At 42.1% G+C, this 20,577-nt stretch overlaps 1 protein-coding gene across 4 annotated transcripts in view; it reads left to right on the top strand.

The window, feature by feature from the left end:
* The first annotated feature begins 291 nt into the window (after positions 1 to 291).
* Positions 292 to 20,577, top strand: part of OGA (O-GlcNAcase) — a 55,367-nt gene continuing 35,081 nt past the window's right edge. The window contains exons 1-2 of one of the 4 annotated variants that reach the window (XM_042461094.1): positions 292 to 618; positions 17,509 to 17,560. In XM_042461094.1, coding sequence (XP_042317028.1) covers positions 387 to 618; positions 17,509 to 17,560 — 284 coding nt within the window. In that variant the 5' untranslated portion in view covers positions 292 to 386. Of the gene's footprint in view, positions 619 to 15,733; positions 15,820 to 15,946; positions 15,970 to 17,508; positions 17,561 to 20,577 lie in introns of those variants that run through there. The other 3 variants (XM_042461091.1, XM_042461092.1, XM_042461093.1) reach the window with 3 other exon arrangements.

The following is a 20,577-nucleotide window of genomic DNA, read 5'->3' as shown; positions in this document are numbered from 1 at the left end:
TCTTACGCATGCGCAGTAGGCAGAGGCTCTTTATTCAAGTACCCAGACCTTGCGGGGCATGCGCGAGAAAAACCTCTACCACCCTGTTACGCATGCGCAGTAGGGTTTTTTCTTTCTTTTTCTCTCCCCCCAAGGTAATTACAGTTGTAGTTACTCTCGTTGCAAGGGAGAGGGGGGAGTATCTCGCGCCCCTGGAGAGGAGGCACGTGACCAGCGTCCGCTTTCCCGATTGGCGGACCGGCGGGAGAGCGCGAGGAAGGCGGTTGGTTCTGGCGCGGACCGGTTGGGGCTGGTTTTCTTTTTTCTTTCTTGGGCGCGCAAGCGCAGTTCGTCCCAGTGTGAGAGAAGGAAGAGAGACAGAGAGAGAGAAGGGAAAGAGGAGGGAAATGGCGGCGGCGGCGGAGGGGAGCCCTGGAGCGGGTCTAGCCGGGATGGTGGAGGAGGCGCCGGGGGAGCCTCAAGGCGCCCCCAGCCCTGTCCCCGCCGTCGCCTCCGTCTCCGAGTCTCCCCCGACGAGACCGGACCTAGCGGGCCCAGAAGCGGATCCTGAGGGCGGAGGAGGAGAAGGAGCGGTGGGAGGCCGGGGAGCGAGGAGGTTCCTCTGCGGCGTCGTCGAAGGTAAGAAAGAGGCGGCGGCGGCGGCGGAGGAGGAGGAGGAGGAAACCAAGGCGAACAAAGCACCCCTTCTCCTCCTCCTCCTCCTCCCTCTTTTTGTGTATCTTTCCGCCTCAGACCCGGCCTGGGCCCAACGGAGCCAGGAGGGGAAAGGGCTTCATGGCTTCCGCTCTTTTTCTGAGGGCGACCAAAATGGAGAAGGGTCTGGAAGCCATGGAGCCAACAAGCTAACAAACTGAATGCCAGGTCCAAGGCTTCCGTGGCCGCCATCCGCACATTGTTTGTTTGTTTGTGGGATACTTTTCGGGCGCCCTGGCCCTCTTCTGGAAGGGCTCACTCCTGGCCTTTCGCCAGCATCTGTGGCTGCCAGCTTCAGAGAGAGAGAGAGTAGGCACTCTCCTCCCTCCAGATTGGCAGCTTTGGCATTTGCGGGCTTGATAATTGACGGATTTGATTAGTACGTTCTCTCTAGGAATATCTAGGTCCTCCAGTGCAACTCTATGGTCACCTTTAACTAAAGGTTGCATTGAAAGACCCAGGGATTCCTAGAGAGAATGCTCTACTAGGCCTTTATAGCTCCTCCAACTCAATTCTATGGTCAGTGTCTTTCAGACGTTGACCACAGAGTTGCACTGGAGGACCTAGAGATTCCTAGAGAGGTGTCCTCTCAGGTAAAAACAGGGTGTTTTTGTTATTTTCAGTTTTCCATATTCACGGGGGTCTTGTGCCCCTAAACCTAGCAATATGGAGGGACTACTGTACTTTGAACAAAGAAAACTACAAATCATATTTCATTGGTTGCGTATAAATAAACACATACAGCTCTTTACATAATGGCTTGCCTTTGAAGTTGGGGGGATGTTTTTCTAGCATTTTTCTTGAGGGCAACCAAAATGGGAAAGGGTCTGGAAGCCATGAAGCCAAAACTAACAAAATGAATGCAAAGTTCAAAGGCTTTCATGGCCGGCATTCCTAGTTTTTGTGTGGGTTTTTTGGGCTCTGTGGCCATGTTCTAGAAGCATTTATTTTTGACGTTTCACCAGCATCTGTGGCTGGCGTCTTCAGAGAAGGCTGGAGTGGAAGAGAGTACACTTGTCCCTCCATATTCGCTAGGGTTAGGGGCACAGGAGCCCCCTGAATATGGAAAACCACAAATAACAAGAACACCCTGTTTTTACCTGAGAGGACACCTCTCTAGGAATCTCTAGGTCCTCCAGTGCAACTCTGTGGTCAACGTCTGACAGACACAGACCATAGAACTGAGTTGGAAGAGCTACAAAGGCCTAGTAGAGTATTCTCTCTAGGAATCCCTTGGTCTTTCAGTGCAACTTTTAGTTAAAGGTGACCATAGAGTTGCACTGGAGGACCTAGAGATTCCAAGACAAAATATATTAATTAAATCTGCAAATATCAAAGCCACAAATATGGAGGGATGAGTGTACTGTGTGACCCTGGGTAGAGAGGAATGATTGCAAAATGAACTTCAGCACAGAGAAATGTAAGGGGATAGAAATACTCAAAATAAATAAATGTAAGGTATTAAGCAGGAAAAAATGAAACCTATAGATATATTATAGGGGACACCTGGCTTTAGGAGACTTATATGTATGAAAGGGATCTAGGAGTCCATTAGACCACAAGTTGAACGTGAGTCAACAGTGCAACATGGCAGCTGAAGAGGCCAATGCGACTATAGGCTGCATCAGTATGTGAAGTCAAAGGCTTTCATGGCCACTGTCCTTAGTTTTTGTGGGTTTTTCGGGGTATATGGCCATGTTGTAGAAGGGCTTATTCCTGACGTTTCGCCGGCATCTGTGGCTTGCATCTTCAGAGGATCGAACTCTTCCAGGGCATGGCCACATAGCCCGAAAAACCCACAAAAAACCATAGAGCAAAATTTGGGACCACTGGTCTAGATCAAGGGAAGTAATGGTGCCACTCTACTCTGCTTTGGACAGGGCCCACCTGGAATACTGTGCCCAGTTCTGGGCACCACAGTTCAGAAGGGATGTCCAAAGGAGGGCGACCAAAATGGTGAAGGGTTTGCAAATCATGCCCTATGAGGAGATACTTAGGGAGCTGGGTATGGTTAGCCTGGAGAAGAGAAGAGAAGGTTAAGAGGTGGTATGATAGCCCTGTTTAAGTATTTGGATGGGTGCCTTATTGAGGATGGAGCAAGCTTGTTTTCTGCTGCTCCAGAGAACAGGACCCGAAACAACAGAAAAATAGATTCCGCCTAAACATTAGGAGAAACTTCCTGACAGTAAGGGCTTTTAGACAGTGGAACAGACTCCTTCCTTGGAGTGTAGTGGAGTCTCCTTCCTTTGGAGGTCTTTAAGCAGAGGCTCAATGGCCATCTGTTGGGGGTGCTTTGATCATGAGTTCCTGCAACTCACAATCTGTGATCACATGCCGCGTTTAAGCACTGCAGCCTCCCAAGCCACACCTTGCTCTTGTTTCTGCCCAAAGCAAAACGTTAGGAAGCTGCAGTATGTGCTAGAAAAACATCCCCCCAACTTCAAAGTCAAGCCATTTTCCTGTGCTCTTGAGTTTCTTAATGTGTACCCAGTAGCCTTCCTCCTAGATATATTTATACCTGATGTAGACATTTTTAGTCCTTCCACCTCATTGTGGTGAAGTGCCATTCCACATCAATGAGTCCCAGTTTTGGGGGGGAAAGCATGATATAAATAAATATAATAATAAAAATAATAATGGACAGTGGTTATTTACTGTTGTGGTTGTGTGTCTTCAAGTCATTTCCAACTTATGAAGGTATCACAGGGTTTTCTTGGCAAGATTTATTCAGAGGACTTATGGTGACCCAGAGGCACAGCTTTCTTAGCAAGTTTCTTCAAAGATTTGTTTCTTCAAGGTTTGCTCAGACATGGTTTGTCATTGCCTTTTCCTGAGGCTGAGAGAGCGTGACTTGCCCAGGGTCACCCAGTGGGTTTCCATGGCTGAGTGGGGATTCGAACTCTGGTCTCCATAGTCATAGTACAGTACAGTGCTCAAGCCACTGCCATGCTGGCTCTCTGTTCATTTTCTAGTGAGTGTCATTGGTACTTAGTGCTGCTGAGGACAGTGGGTCTTAGCCATTTCTTTACCAGAGAACCCTTTTAAACACATTTGGTTGCCACCGACCCCCCCCCCCAAGATTTAACTCAAGATTTAAAAGACGTAAAAGCCCACTAATAATAATACCTGAACATTGAACCAATTACAATTACACCACCCATTAAACCTTCTCTCAGGGGCAGAGGGAAGGCTTTTTTCCTTGCTCCTTTCCACCAGTTGAGACTGGAGCAGATTGCATGGCAAAGCCAGCCAGCCAGCCTTTACCTTGATTCCTGTCACATGGGCAGTGAGGGGGGGCAGGTTGGGCAGCTGAGCAATCTTATAACAACCATGTGACAGAAGCAAAGGCTGGCTGGGCCTGTGTGTTGCTATTCAGTCCGCCCTGAGGCTTGAGCGAGTTGAATCATGGGATCATGAAGCACTGTACAAAAAGAGACTTGCACACATGGAGGCCAGTAACTCTGCTCCACAGAGTCAGTGACCACAAGGCACTGTCCACAAAGGGATTTGTGCACATGGAGGTTGATAATCTTGCTCCCCTTGCAGTTCCTTTCAGGTCTTAAGATTCTGTGATTCTAGGATTCTGTCATACTCCTTAGTATGTTTTGGTGGGACTTGAAATGAGTTAGGAAGTAGAAAAGAGGCAGAGTGGGGAGAGTGTAAGGTGGAGGTGGCCTCAGAGTGAGGCAGAGACATTATGGTGCAAGGAGGAAAGGGAGGCATGGGGTATTGGCAAAAAAGGAGACAGGAGAAGGAGGGTGAGGAGGATGCAGGGTGGGCAGACAGGCAGTGGTGGAGAGCTGTGTCATATGTATGTGCGCCAGCTAACTCTGAAAAGTTAGTAATAGTTCACGTCAGTGTTAAGGAGGGGTGCCAGACACTTTGGTTGCTTACTAGTCTGCCCACTCTTTCTTTCCTTCTTCCTTCCTAATGAAGAAAGAAAAAAGGGAGGGCGTGTTGAAGGATTTGTGACAGAAGACTGGCCCACTCCCAGCTGGGAAGAAGGGAAAGGAGAGAGAAAAGGCTGGCTGGCTGGCTGACAGCTCTGCTGTTGTCTCCTCCTCACAGTGGAGTGTCCATGTGGCAGGCAATGCGTGGGCCCAGCCAGACAACCTTTACCTTGGGTCCTGTCACATGGCCACTCCATGGCAGGGAGTTGATGGTATGAGCAGCCTTCAAGCCTTTGCTGACCTCTTGTGAGGACAATGCAGGCCCCTGGGGGTCCGGGAACTGTAGATTAAGAACTACTTTGTTTCAACAATGTACAGCTTGCTAAAGGTGAGTGTGTTGCTTTTGCTCCAGCATATAATCTAATGTAGGAGCATTTATTTGTCTAGAGGTAGTTAAAGGAACATGATTCAAAGTCTGGATTCAAATGTAATTGTTTTTATCCATAGAGCCGTAGTGGCAAACCTATGCCATGCATGCCAGAGATGGCACACAAAGCAATTTTTGAGGACACACAGAGGGCGGGGAAGACGAGGAACAGGTGCGTGTCTGTTCCTCCTCTTCTCGGCCGTCTCAGGCCCTCTGCTGTCTCTGGAGAGGCAGTTAAAAAGGCCCAGGAGGCGGGGGGGAAAGGAGGAACAGGTGCTCTTCCCTCCACCCTCCGAGGCCTTCAACTGTCTCTGGGGAACTCCCACCCCTGAAAGACAGAGGTCCTACCCCCAGATGTCCCGTCCCGCTGAAAGTCCCACCTCCTGGCACTGGGTGACACCCAGTGTGGGAACACCTTTTGAGTTTGGGCACTCCCATCTCTAAAAGGCTTGCTGTTAGTGCCATAGAGTAATCAGTATTTGGTTGTCTTTCTAGTTTGCATTTTTAGTTCATCTTGTGGCAAGCTGTACATGCCTTTTCTAGCACAGACGAGATTGAGGAACTCTGAATTTGGGAAACAAGGTGTAGTCCCAGGCCTGTGAAAACAAAGTTTTGAGCCAGTATTGCATACTGGTTGGAATATTGGCCTTTGACTCTGGAGACCTGGGTTCAATTCCCCGCTCGGCCATGAAACCCACTGGGAGACCTTGGGCAAGTCACATGCTCTCAGGCGAAGACAATAGCAAACCTCTGAACAAATCTTGACATGAAAACTCAAAGATAGGTTCATGTTACGATTGTTGTAAGTCGGGAACCTAACTTTGTGGTTGTTGAAGGCACACACCAACCAAAAAGTTGTGTAATAAAAGTAATAAATTTTAATGACATTTTTGGGGAGTGGGAAAAGAAAAGAGCTCATGTGATGAACAGGTGTTGTCATGCCTCCAGAGCATCTTTGATGCTTTTGAGACATATATTTAGTTAAGATTATATTAGGTTTTCTATGTACAGTATTAGTTTAAGAGGGGAAATACAGATCTATAGCTTTAAGAAAGACAGGGATTGTGGGAAATCCCAGGGTCTTATACTGTCTCCCTCTAGTTAGTTTCCGTGTGTAGTAAGATTTCAGCCAAGTCAGACCTGGAGAGAGTATTTTCCTTTGACAAAAAGATAAGTCCACAGAAGAAAAAAGATAAGTCCACAGAAGAAGAAAGATAGTCCTCAGAAGGAGAAAGATAGAATCCACCAAGAAGAGAGAGCAAGGTATTTAGGAAGGACTATTGAGAAAGAAGAAATCCGTTTCATGTTATTTGTGTTTATAACCAGTAAAGCTTTTGAAACTTAAGAAATTTGTGGACAAGTCTTTTGTTCTGGCTGTGATCCCAAGAGCCAGAGGCCTTACTACACCCAAAATCCATAGTATTGCTCTTGGGGGAGTGGGAAAAGAAAAGAGCTCATGTGATGAACAGGTGTTGTTAGGAATGAAATTAGTTTTTGTTCAATATTTGCATAAAGTGCAAACAGACAGTAGCTATCACATACCTCATGTCAATTGTGTTGGCCTTTGTGCTAAAGCACGTCCAAACTCATATGCAGTACACAGATTCAACCTTCCTCATTCATTCTTGGATTAATAACAACTGTGATGAAAAATGCCATACTGGTGGTTTTGTATCAGAAATGAACATCCAGTAATACCTTCCCACACAGAATGTTTTTTTCATTGTAATGCTATTATGAACGAAGTTTTTTTCATCTTCAGCTTCCTAATAGTTAGTCTGATATTATGATGATGATGATGATGATGATGATGATGATGATGATATTATTATTATTATTATTATTATTATTATTATTATTTTATATCCTGCCTTCCTCCCAGTAATGGAACCCAAGGTGGCAAACAACATTTTAAAACAAGACAGATTAAAAACACTACCAAAGTTCAATGAAAGCAGAACATTTATTATTAAACAAGCATCTCTTAAAACAATTACAAATACTAAAATGCATAAAATAATTTTAAAAACTGTATACAGACCAGTACCACATAGCATTAAGTGTCCACCTTCCACAATTCGTAAAGGCCTGGTGGCACAAGTTTTCATCTGCCACCAGAAAGAGAACAAGGACAGGGGCAGCCTGGCCTCTCTGGCGAATGTTTGAAAGTCTGGGAGCAGCCACAGAGAAGGCCCTCTCTTTTGTTCTCACCAAACGAGCCTGAGATGGTTGTGCAACAGAGAGGAAGGCCTCTCCAGATATCTTAAAGCCCCAATGGGCTCATATAGAAGATTGTACTGTGCTTTCATGTCATCTCTGACTTATGACCACCCTAATGGGAACCTGCCATGGGTTTTTCTTGGCAAGATTTGATCAGAGGCGGTTTGCCATTGCCTTCCCCTGAGGCTAACAGTGTGATATGCCCAAGGTCCCCCAGTGGGTTTCATATGGTCCTTCAGATAAACTGGACAAAAGCCATATAGCTTTAATGGTTGTTCAGTATAAAAACTAACAAAAAACTGGTTGACTGGACAATTCCTCCCCCTTATCCCTGACATTGTACTGCCCCCCCCCCCCAGTTTTAGAACTGGAAAGGCCAATGAATCCTTGTTTGGCCTTGCACCATCAAGATACTTAGACAGTCTAGGGGCCATCCCCAGCTTTTAGCTGTCAGCATGGCTGTTGCTAATTTCTACCATGAGGTGGAAGGGTATGTGCCTTCAAGTCACATATCAACTCCATGAGTCTCATAGGGAAAGAATATTCAGAGGTGGTTTTGCCCCTTCATTCCTCTGAAATATAGCCTATAGCATCTGGTCTCCCATCCAAGTACTTACCAGAGGTACATAGCAACAGAAGGCCGTAGGAAAGGTTGGGGGTTCTCACACTCATAAGATGGATCCTTTTGACAAACCTGTCATAAGGATCCTGGTAAGTGGAACTGGGCAACTTTGTAATATATTCACAAGACAGGCTGACAAAAAGCATGGAGTTAAAAAAAAATCATGACCAGAATATGAGTTTATTTGTCATTTGTCACATGATTAAGTTTTGTCACCTGGCAGAAAGACCGCACAAATACAAAAGGGTGATGTGAAAGTGATGTAAATTAAGTTAGATTTCTGGATGATTATTACATAGCAGGATTAATTTGTTGTTGTTAGGTCACCTAAAGTCCATTCTGAATCATGGCGACTCTGTGGATGAAACATCTTCAGGTATCTCTTTCTTCCACTGCTCTGCTCGGGTCCTGCAAGCCCATACTTGTAAACCCCCCCCCCCCCGCCCGATTGAGTCCATTCATCCGGTCTGTGTTCTTCCCCTCCTTTTTCTCCCAGCTTCAACATGGTCATCTTGGCTTCCAAATTTTCTTTGTCTTCTTGGCTGTCCACTGTACCCTAAGTACTGTTCTCCAGCACCACATCTTGAATAAATTTATTTTCTTTCTGTATGCTTCCTTTACTGTCCAGCTCTCACATCCGTACATGGTAATGGGAAATACAGTGACCTGGACAATTCTGACTTTAGTGCTCGGTTCTATGTCTTTACTTCTTAGGATCTTGTCTAGTTCTTTCATAGCTGCCCTTCCCATTCCTAGTCTTCTTATTTCTTGACTGCAGTCACAATTCTGGCCAGTGTTTCATCCTAGGTATGATCATAAATGAAATGGGGGGGATGAGAGTTAAATTACACTCTTGATAATTCCCAGGCACATAATGGTCTAAGACTATTGCTTGCTGAGCCCAACTCTGTCTTCCTGAAATAGGAATAACTTATTTAGTTTAATACTAATTATATGAACTTGTTAAACAATTCTAGTAGTGCTATTAAATTTAAATAAATACCTGTATACCTTTAAATACGATAGTGTGTCTCCACATGGGTGGTTGAGATAGTGACACCTTTGCTTTTCCCAGTACATAAGGATGGAACATCATGGAACTCGGGTTGTCCTCACCATTCACTCCTAGTAGGGAGGATAAAAGTGGTCCCTCCTCCACATCCATTTGAGAGAGCAACTGTTGTGGGATCTTTAAAAGCCTGGACTTCTCTCACTAAGTCAACCGGCTTGACAGAGCAGAGGAACAACAGGACCCAGAAGGCTGAGAATCCAAAACGGTCAAGTTCCAAATACTGAGGCGAAGAACCAAAGAAAATGGCTGTTCATATAGTAATTTCAACAAGGAGGTCCCTAACAATACATTCTATTGGTTGGTTCAAAGTGCAAACGTACAAAACTTTCATACAATCAGGACACAGATTTTTGAATATTTTAAAATACATTTTAGGGACAATTGGAATATTCCATCACTCTTTATCGCCTATGTGTTGTTTTCCCCCCCAAGGATGTTGCTTCTAGTTGTTTTGGCTTTCAAAGTAAACTAGACGCCTTGATGCTTGCAAAGATCAACTTGTTCTATAAACATTTCTACTGCAACTCCTGTTCAGCATTTTCTCTCTCTTGCAAAACCTTAATTCCAAAAGCTCAATTATATATATCCATAGTGCAACCATTTCTATAGATCTATAGTGGGGATATTAATCCAAAAATCCATCCATCTCACAACCCCCTATTGTCCTCAGTCTTTTGCTACCTACTGCTCCTGGAGTACAATAATCTTTCATGGAGCCCTGCTTGATTTTTGGTCCTTTCCTACTTTTCCTTTGAAAAACAAAAACTTTCTACTTTCGTTTCAGCATGCTTTCTCCTGCTTATTCTCCTCCTCAACCGTCACCATCCCTGGTACCTCTCTCAGCCTCAGCCTCATCTTCCCCCCTCCTAATGCTTCTCTCAGTCAGCCAAAGCATGTGGGGGGAGGGGGGAAGGAAGGAAGGAGGAGTGTCCATGCATGCTTCTCTTCCCTGCCCCCCCCCATGCTTTGTCCAGCTGAAGGAAGCTTCCCTCAGCTGGCCAAAGCTCAGGGGAAGGCGGAAAGGGGTGTGCACATGGGGGGGAGGAACACGCATATGCACCTCCCACTTTCCCCCACTTTCATGGGAGTCTTCCGCCCCTAACCCCCGCGAATGTGAAGGGTAGACTGTATTAAAATTACCTTCAGGCTATGCTTATACGGTGTATACAAAACATAAATGAATTTAATGTTTGGAATTGGGTCTCATCTCCAAGATGTCTCATTATATATATGCAAATATTCAAAAATCCAAAACACGTCTGGTCCCATGCATTTTGGATAAGGGAGATTCAATCTGTACTTGTATCCTGCCCCCTTATACCATAAGATTTCTGGGTAGCTTACAATAAAATGAATTTAAACAATTTAAAATTAGAACAGTAACAATTTAGAAAAATAAAATAATTTAAGTGTTCTAAAACATAAACAATTGAATATCTTATGTGTCTTATAATTTATTTGGACTGTTCTATAATTGTGAGCTGCAAGAGCAAGATTATATTCATGGTTCTGCATACTGGCTATGGAAATATTGGTATTAATCTCTGTCATTGTATAATTCACACTAATAATGAAATAGTTTTAACAGCATCAAGGTGTTCAGCACTTATGGCACATTGAGTACATTTTAAATAGTAATATAAGTCATTTGTGTCTTTGGAGTCTGCTAGTTTAGGCAGAGGCATCTTCTGGTGCAGTCAGATTTTAAAATAAAGGTACAGTAGTTCCCGTGAAGTTTTGCTCTCTGCAATTTCAGTTACCTGCTGTCCAAAAACATTTCAGGTATAGGGTTTCAGATATCCACTATGGGTCTTGGAATATATCCTACATAGATAAGGAGGGACTACTGTATGCTGCTTTGTCCTCACTCTTAGAGGCAGATGTAGTGGTAATCTTAAAGGGCCTAGTTGAGAATTTCAGAAACATCCTGAGTGGGAGAACTGTGCTCACAAAAGAACTAAAAATAACATGATTTGTGGATGGTTATTGCATATGGCAACTAGCAGTATTATACTGTGAAGCACTTGTGTGCTGGATGCATTTAAATGTGTGGTGAAAGGTCAGCAAGCAGTTAGGAAATACAGGTTGAGGGGAGGATTAGTGCCATAGGCACTGTGATTATATACTTGGTTCACTTCAGAAAAAGGAATACTGACCAATACCCCTTCCTACACTAATGCACAGAGCATGGGAAATCAGCAAGGTGAACTTGAACTCCTAGTACAACAAAGCAAATATGACATAATAGGCATCACTGAAATTGGTGGGATGAGACTCATAATTGGAATGTAGAAAGGGGTATAACCTTTTTAGGAGAAACAGGCCAAACAGGAAAGGAGGAGGAATAGTATTATATGTCGGGGATATTTACACCAGTGAAGAGATCCAGGACATCAGAACTGGAAGCCAGGTGGAGAGCATCTGAATAAAATTTTTAAAAGGGCATGGAAACAACGGGGATGTTATTACGGGAGTCTACTACAGTCCGTCCTTGCCTTACGCGGGGGATCCGTTCTGGATCCCGCCGCGTAAGGCGAATTCCACCTATGCTCGAGCCCCATGGGAAACAATGGGGCTCGTGCGCAGCGGGGCGCAACGGGCGCGCGCGCCAATTCAATTGAATGGGACGTGCCGCCCCGCGCACGCCCCGCGGCTTGAGCGCGTATGCTCAAGGCCGCATATGACGCGGGCGCGCTGTACAGACCTCCAAGTCATATGGAGGAACTGGATGATGCCTTTCTAGAACAGAAGACCACACACTCAGAAAGGAGAGATGTAGTAGTGATGGGTGACTTCAGCTATCCTGATATTTGCTGGAATTCAAACTCAGCAAAATCCTCAAGGTCTAGCAAATTCCTCACTTGCTTTGAAGACAATTTCATTGTCCAAAAGGTGGAAGAGGCAACAAGGGGGTCAGCTATTTTAGATCTGGTTCTAACCAACAAGGATGACTTGGTTAGTGGGGTGCAAGTTGTGGGATCATTAGGTGGAAGTGACCATGTTCTCCTGGAGTTTGTTATAGTAGAAAGGAGAAGCCAGGCATAGTCAGACATGCATTCTAGGCTTTAGGAGAGCGGATTTCAGTAAACTTAGGGAAATACTGGGGGTGATCCCATGATCAGGAATACTAAAAGAGAAGGGAGTTCAGGATCTCAAGAGGGAGATACTGAAGGCACAATTTAAAACAGTTCCAGTGAGGAAGAAAAATGGGAGGTGTCTCAGGAAACCAGGATGGGTGACTAAGGAACTTTCAACTGAGCTAAGTTTTAAACAGAACATGTATAAGAAATGGAAAAATGAAGAAATCACCAAAGGGGAATTCAGACAAATAGCTAGCCTGTGTAAGGGTAAAGTCAGAAAAGCTAAAGCGCCGAGTGAACTCAGGCTTGCTAGAGAGGTTAAGAATAATAAAAAGGGCTTTTTTGGATATGTCCGCAGCAAAAGGAAGAAGAAGGAAATGGTAGGGCCACTGCATGCAGAAGATGCAAAATGCTAACAGATGACAGAGAAAAGGCAGAATTACTCAACACCTTCTTTGTCTCAGTCTTCTCAGAAAAGGCAAATTATAATGGGGAAGAAAATACAAATGAAGCCTGAGATCTTTCTGTTGGGTATTTTTGATAATGACATAAGAGGGAATGAAAAGAAAATCTTGTATTACCTGATTACACTTGCTCGACTATGTTTTGCTCAAAAAATGGAAGAATAATAATTGTCCAGAGATAGAAGAATGGATACTAAAGCTCTATGAGGCCATTATGATGGATAAATTAACTCAGGCACTAAGGAACGATGAAAAGAGACAAATGGAGGATGAATGGAAGAATGTAATTAAATTTATAGAAACAAAATGGGGAGAAGTAGCGGTATTGGTATTTAAGTAAGAAATAATGAAGACTCGGCAATCTTTAAGATCTATAAACATTGGATGTAACATTAAAATTAGAAGGGAAATAGGATCCACTTAGAAAAAACATAAAAGAGAGAAATGGAAAGTCAAATAAAATGGAGAAGGAAGATGGTAGGAGGAAGTCAATATATGTGTGTGTGTATGTGAGGAGAGAGTGAGGATCTCTAGCAGAATGATTGAGGTAGAAAGGCATAGAGGAACAAGGAAGATAGTTTAAGAAGTCTTAGGAAGTTTAAGGAAGTATGTGTAAGTGAGAGGGTTTGAGTAGGTAGGAAAGTAGAATAGATAGATGGAAGTGGGACCAGGTAGAAAGTAGTAAAGAAGATAAGGGAATATAAGAATGTAGGGAGATTAGAAAGATTAAGAAAGGGAAGAATTGCTCTTTGAGAAAGAACTAGGAAAAGTTATTGAGAGAAGAAGGTGAAGACAAGACAGTGGTTAAAGAAAAAGAAGTAGGAGAAGAAGTAGTTGAGGAGGACATAGTGTTAAAACTAAATATTGAGCAATATATTTTTTTATGTCCACTTTTACACTATTTGGTTTGATGGAATGTAAATTTAGACGTGCGGTTAGGTTGTGTATGTAGTTTATATGTAGCTTGTACGGAATAATGTGGGAATATAAATGTAGGTGTTTGTATTGTTATTTGTCTTGTTATATGATATTTGTATTATTGTACACATATTTTAATAATAAAATTTTTTAAATAAAAAAAAAAAAGAAAAGGCAAAGGGTGCTCAACCTGAGGATAATGGAACAGAGGACAGAACAGGGGAATTTCAGCAGAGAATTAAGTAAAGAGCTAGTACCGGAATATCTGTTTAATCTAAATGAATATAAGTCTCCAAGACGTGAAGAACTACATCCAAGAGTATTAAAACAACTGGCAAATGTAGTATCGGAGCCATTGGCAATGATCTTTGAAAACTCCTGGAGAGCAGGAGAAATCCCAGCAGACTGGAGGAGGGCAAACGTTGTCCCCATCTTCAAAAAAGGGAAAAAAGGATCCAAACAATTATCGTCCAATTAGTCTGACATCAATACCAGGGCAGATAATTGAAAAGAGAGTCTGTGACCATCTAGAAGGCAATTACATAATCACAAAAAGTCAAAATGGGTTTCAGAGAAAGAAGTCATGCCAGACAAATCTAATCTCTTTCTTTGATAAAAGTACCGGCTTGGTAGATGAAGGGAATGCTGTGGATATAGTATATATCTTGATTTCAATAAGGCCTCTGGCAAAGTTCCCTGTGACATTGTTGCAAACAAGCTTGTAAAATGTGGGCTAGACAAGGCAACTGTTACATGGATTTGTAATTGGTTGACCGGCCGAACCCAAAGGGTGCTCAACAATGGCTCCTTTTCATCCTGGAGAGAAGTGACCAGTGGGGTCCCACAGGGTTCTGTCCTGGGCCCAGTGCTATTCAAAATCTTTATCAATGACTTAGAGGACAAAATTGGGGGCATGCTCATCAAATTTGCAGATGACACCAAATTAGGAGGAGTAACAAATACCCCAGAGGACAGGATCAACATTCAAAATGACCTGAATAGACTGGAAAGCTGGGCCAAAGCTGGCTGAATGAGACTACATGTGAAAGAAATTTAGAAGTTTAACATGAGTCAACAGTGCGATGCGGCAGCTAAAAAGGCCAATGCAATTTTAGGTTGCATCAATACAAGTATAGTGTCTAGATCAAGAGAAGTAATAGTGCAACTCTATTATGCTCTGGTCAGGCCCCACCTGGAATATTGTGTCCAGTTCTGGGCACCACAATTTAAAAAGGATGTTGAGAAACTAGAGCGTGTCCAAAGGAGGGTGACTAAAATGGTGAAAGGCCTGGAAACCATGCCCTATGAAGAATGACTTAGGGAGCTAGGGATGTTTAGCCTGGAGAAGCGAAAGTTAAGAGGTGATATGATAGCCCTGTTTAAATATTTGAAGGGATGTCATATTGAGGAGGGAGCAAGCTTGTTTTCTGCTGCTCCAGAGAGTAGGACCTGGAACAATGGATGCAAGCTACAGGAAAAGAGATTCCACCTCAACATTAGGAGGAATTTCCTGACAGTAAGGGCTGTTTGATAGTGGAGCACACTCCCTTGGAATGTAGTTGAGTCTCCTTCCCTGGAGCTCTTTAAACAGAGGCTTTATGGCCATCTATCGGGGATGCTTTGATTCAGAGTTCCTGCATGGCAGGGGGTTGGACTGGATGGACCTTGTGGTCTCTTCCAACTATATGATTCTATGTACACTACAATTGATTGTCAGATGTGCAGAGCGTCTAAATTATTTAGTGTTTATTTCCCCAACAAGTGCATCATAATAGTTTTAATCACATGAAGACTCTGGTGGAGAACTTGCATTTGGGACTGATGTACAAACTGCCTGAATTTTCCTCCTCCTCTGTTCCTGGAAGACCAGATGATGGAGGTAGCCAGGAACACTTTAGCGCACCTTTAGCTAGTTTGCCAGCTAACACCTTCACGGGGAAGCTGAATTTGGCCAGAATGAGCCATATTTTAGTCATCTCTCATTTAGTTGGTAATTATTAATTTAGGTCTGTGTTTACACAGTCTTGAAACAACTCTGTTGGCTTCACTTTTGTTTCAGAGCACGTTCACAGTACAGTGGTACCTCGGGTTACGAAATTAATTCGTTCCGCGGCTAATTTCGTAACCCGAAAAACCTTCGTAACCTGAATTGCCATAGGCGCTAATGGAAAAAATAGCTCTCTGCTGCCCTCCGGTGGCGGAAAATAGCGCCGAGGTTTTTTCGTAACCCGAAAAAACCTTCGTAAGCCGAAACAATAAATCCCTATGGGATTTTTTCGTATCCCGAAAAATTCGTAAGCTGGGTAATTCGTATCCCGGGGTACCACTGTACCTGTTCCTACCTGTAAAGTCCTAAACAAAATGGGACATCTGAAATATTGTCTACTCCTGCAAGAGGCCAATGGATTCTGATGAGTTGCAGAAATCTCAGGGGTCTGTTGGTTTGTTTATTGATGCCCTGGTCATTCTTTGATAAGCATGATCATGCTAAATGCTTTCTCCATCTTTGCAGAACCTATACAACTCCCTTGGCTCTCCCTTGCAGAGCCTATGCAACTCTCTGAGATGAGAGCATTGAATGAGGTGGGCAACTTCTTGAAATCTTCATAGTGTTGTCCAGTCAAGCTTCCCTGAGTGATAGATTGCCTATTGTAATTGGTTCTAGATGTAGTTGGTTGAATCCTTCGTAATATGAGACATTACTCTAAAAGAAGGGATGGTACCAACTTCTTTAAAAGAAATGGTGGTGAGGCTTGTAGAGTGCCCAAAGAAACCCAAGAAGATGAAATGAATCATGGGCTATTAGTCAGTATTTCATTCTTGACCGAGATGCTTAGGCAAGTGTTAGGTAATTGACTCCAGACAGCTTTGCATAAAATCAATCTAGATCTATTTCAGTCTGGTTTCGGGGCTAGCTTTTGAAAACAATGGTAACATTGTGGGATGATCTGTTATAGGACAGAAACAAGGATGATTTTTCTCTTGGATCTCTTTATGGCTTTTAATACCATTAATCAAAGTAATCCTTCACGATAGTCTGTCTGAATAGGGATGTGTAGGCATCTACTTATATCCCATTTCCAGAAGTTGGTGCTGTGTGGTCATTTAACATTTTTTGCTACTAAGCTCTTCAATATCTATTAACACCTGCATGGAAAACACCTGGAAAGTGTTTTTCTGGGAGTCTACTGTTCCCTTCCTCACTGATATGCCAGCAGCATCTGGGAGTGTGAGTGAAGTGATCAATGTACAGATCTCCCAGCTCTAATTCATCTTCCAGTCTAATACAAATGAGGCACTTGAAGTTCTGTAAGTGTGTGGACAGGATGATGGACTGGACAACGGCTAATAACTGAAAATATGGAGTTATTGTCCAGGATCCAGTTTAGTTCTTGTGGAGATAAAGAGCCTGCTAGAGCAGAGTTTTTGAGTTGCTGGTAGAGCTGGGATGGAAAGAGAGGGAGGAGAGTAGAGAAGGAGAGTATCCTGATGGAATAGCATGCTAATGAGGAAATGGCCCCCAAGTTCCACAAATAAGCTGTTCTATCAGCGCTAGGATCCAGTTGGATTCTAAGCACTGATCGAAGGGGTTGTTCTAATGAAGTGGAGCTGTGACTGTTTTGGGGGACATTTGCAGTCCCTTCAACAGTAAATAAGAAGTGAGAAGGAACAGGATGAAGAGAAAGAGAAAAGAATGAATTTATAATGAATATAGTCTGTCCACTCCTTAGTCCTCCTCCACAAATGTTGAGCTGCATAAGAGCAAGAGCAAAGATAAAAGGAGTAAGCCAAGGCTGAAGAATGCTAACTTTCACTTTTATGCTAAATAAATTTTCCTTTGTTTTAAGCTCACTGTTCAATCTATTTGTGTTTAATTGTATGTTGCTTATTTTGAATAAGTATTTCAGCATGGACCCATTGGGTGGAGTGGTGATTAGTTAACACATCTAATAAATAAAATATTTATTTTCTGTCTCATCAAAATATATTTGAGGTCCTTTAGAAATAGGAGTTCCATTAATTATTTTTTTAAAACCCCTTTGTACTCTGGAATTGATATTTGTATTTCCCTTAAAGTAAAGTATAACATCTGAAGCTGTCTACTTTCAATGTTTCCAACAGGATTTTATGGAAGGCCTTGGGTTATGGAACAAAGAAAGGAGCTTTTTAGAAGGTATGTAACCCTTTCTTTGTTCTGTACCATTCTACTATGCAATTATTCAGTTGTTTTTGTTGTTGTTTAAAAAAATCTGCTGTGTGATAAGGAAAAGCGTATGATCAGAAAAACAAGTGGTAAAAAGATATACGAGATGGAATTTTGAAGAGGAGAGACAACAGTTTTTTGACAGACAAGCTGTAAAGATTTGAGATTTTAAACAAAAATGATTTATTGTTAATACTGTGCAAAAAGCAAAATATTTCTTGGAAAAGGCAAATATGGAATAACTTTGTAATTTAACTTGATGGAAGAAACAAGAACGGAGAAAGACAAGAGAAAGCTTTAGACTACAGTGCAGAATCTTCTTCAGGAGAAAAGAACAAAGAAGCAGATAGTGATAAGGAACCAAGAAAAGGAAAAATCCCATCACCTAAACTAGATTAAGATATGGACTCTGGTAATGTGAAAATATGATGGTAAAGTTAAAATGTGTCTTCTGGACTATAAGAGGTATGAATTCGGCCCAGAAGAGGAAAAAGTTGCTCAGATTTCTTTGGTGTAGCAAAATTAAGACAAATGCAGATTTCAAAAATCATTATGTTAGAAAACCATTGTTGAAAATATGGAATAAATATAAGGTAAGATTCTGTTTTAAAGTGCCTTTGTAGGTTTGATGAAGCTTTATAAGTGAGGGAAAAGAAATTCAATGATAAATGGATCATATATAGGAATCCTTTAGAATTAGAAAAAAGTGAATATAGAATGAAATCCATGGAAGAATTGCATATACAGGTAATAAACATTCAGTGGTACAAAATATATGCTTTAGAGCCTGTAAGATCTGAATTTGAACTAAAATTGTGCACTAGTAATCATTTAGTAGCCAAACTTCATAAGTTGCTTTTAAGGATTGAAATGGAAGCTGAACAAATAAAGAATGTGTGGCAAAGTGGGCACAAAATAACGGTTATAATATCCAAATGGATCATGTTAAAAGATGTGGGAAAGAAGTGTAAAGTTCACTTTATGATTTAAAAGAAACTTTTTCTAGATGGTATATTGTTGGTATTTAACTCTAGAAAAGATTTCAAAGATATATAAGGGTACTTATGTGTGTTGAATTATTATTATTATAAAGCTTTATTTATATAGCACTGTAAGTTTACACAGCACTGTACATACAATCTTTTTAATTAGACAGTTCCCTGCCCTCAGGCTTACAATCTAAAAAGACATGACACAAAAGGAGAAGGGAATGGTGGTGGGGAAGGGGATCAGGTCCAGCAGTTCTTCTCTCCCTCTGCCAAAGAGAGAAGAAATGCTGGAAATTGAAAATGTTGAAAGTGTTGAAAATGTCAGAAAAAGAAGAGACTTTGTATCACATATGGGAGACTTGTGAAAAAGGAAAAAAGAAAAAAGAAAAAAAAAGTTGGACACAAAAATATAATGTGATGGAAGATAATTTAAAATGTAAAAATCTGAAAGTATTTTGCTTGGACTTGTGGAAGAACAAATGCAAAAGAAGAGTGGAAAAGTTATATAGTACAGTATATGGTAGCAGAAGCTAGACTGTTACATGCAAAAAGATGGAAAGTTGGCTGGAGTAGATTGGAACTACCAGGGGCTGTGCATCACTTTTCCTGAGCCAAATATTCCTCAGTTATGGCAAAATAAAATAAAATAAAAATCCCCCAAAGTGTGTGGGATCCATGTACCTATTACGTATGTGGCACAACGCGCCAGGAATGTGATCCTTTTTTTAAAAAGTGGTGATTTTTGCCATAGTTGTCAGAATTTTAATACCCGGCAAGTAGACCACTTGCGGGGGAGGGGTTTCTCTTATTTTTAAGGAGGATCAGATGTCCGGGACATTTCCTCCTTAAAAAGAGGTATAATAATTATCTATTTTTTGTGTGTTTGCTTATTTACTTCCCAATAATGGACAAGATCCTAACGTGAGGTACAAAGAAAACTATGAAAATTTAAAACAATGAGGAGTAACGTAAATATTAATTAACAGTTAAAGCAAATTAAAGCACTGTAAAACTTGTACAGATTGGGGCAAAAACAATAAACCACAAAAGCTTTGATAAAGCCATGTCCACATGGTCCACATTCTTCAATTCGGTAGTGAATTTGGTAGTATAGGAGACTGGTCAGGGTTGCCAAATTAAGCAAAGTTGGCATAGAGCCTGTCTGCTACATGTTGCCCACCCATGATTTACATAAAATCTAGTGGGAAGGATAATTAGACTACAGGGAATTCATGGACTACATAAATATGACAAATACACCTGGTTCTGTTTGTCTTTTTCATCAAATCCTTGTGAGGCAATGTAATCTTTCAAAATATCCTTGCATACTTCAATGAGGCTGAATATGCTAAATAGTGTTGGTTATTCTGGGGGAATTTAGTGGATTATTTGGCTGTAGAAATGCCTCTTCTGGATAAGGGCACATTCACCTACAGTGGTCAATTCAGGGGCATTGCCAGGCCTAATGTTACTACTGGATTCTTAGGGATAGCTAATTTGGCTGTGGTCATATACAGCTTTTGTAATATGTTCTCAGTGGGGCTGCTTATTTATTTGTACAGTCTTCCCTCCATTCTCACAGTCTTCAGATTCACGTCTCTCACTTATGCGTGAGGGACAAACGGAGGGAGAATGAATGGGGCGCATGCCCACACCTATATTCAAGCCAATGGGGCTTGAATATAGGTGAAACTCAGTTTTTGCGATGGGGTCTGAAAAGGGTCTGAAAAAGGAGGGGCGACTGTATCAGATTTCCTAGCACACAGGTGGTCTTAGTATGCCTGCTCCAAATTATATACTGTGGGTGTGGGTCAAGGTTAGCCTCCACTAGGAGCATAACATTTTTTTGAGGCTTTGGTGCAATAAAACATCTGAAAGGTTTGTACAACTTTTTTTATTGGCCTTTGAAAGAAAAGTGTGAACTTCATTTCATTTAGCCGTTAAGGATTGAACATGGTTTTGCTTGCCTTTCATTGTTGCTGTGTTTTTCTTGTTTTG

Source organism: Sceloporus undulatus, chromosome 3 (assembly GCF_019175285.1).
Source record: "Sceloporus undulatus isolate JIND9_A2432 ecotype Alabama chromosome 3, SceUnd_v1.1, whole genome shotgun sequence".
Taxonomy (NCBI): Eukaryota; Metazoa; Chordata; class Lepidosauria; order Squamata; family Phrynosomatidae; genus Sceloporus; species Sceloporus undulatus.
This window is presented reverse-complemented; position numbering and strand designations above follow the sequence as displayed.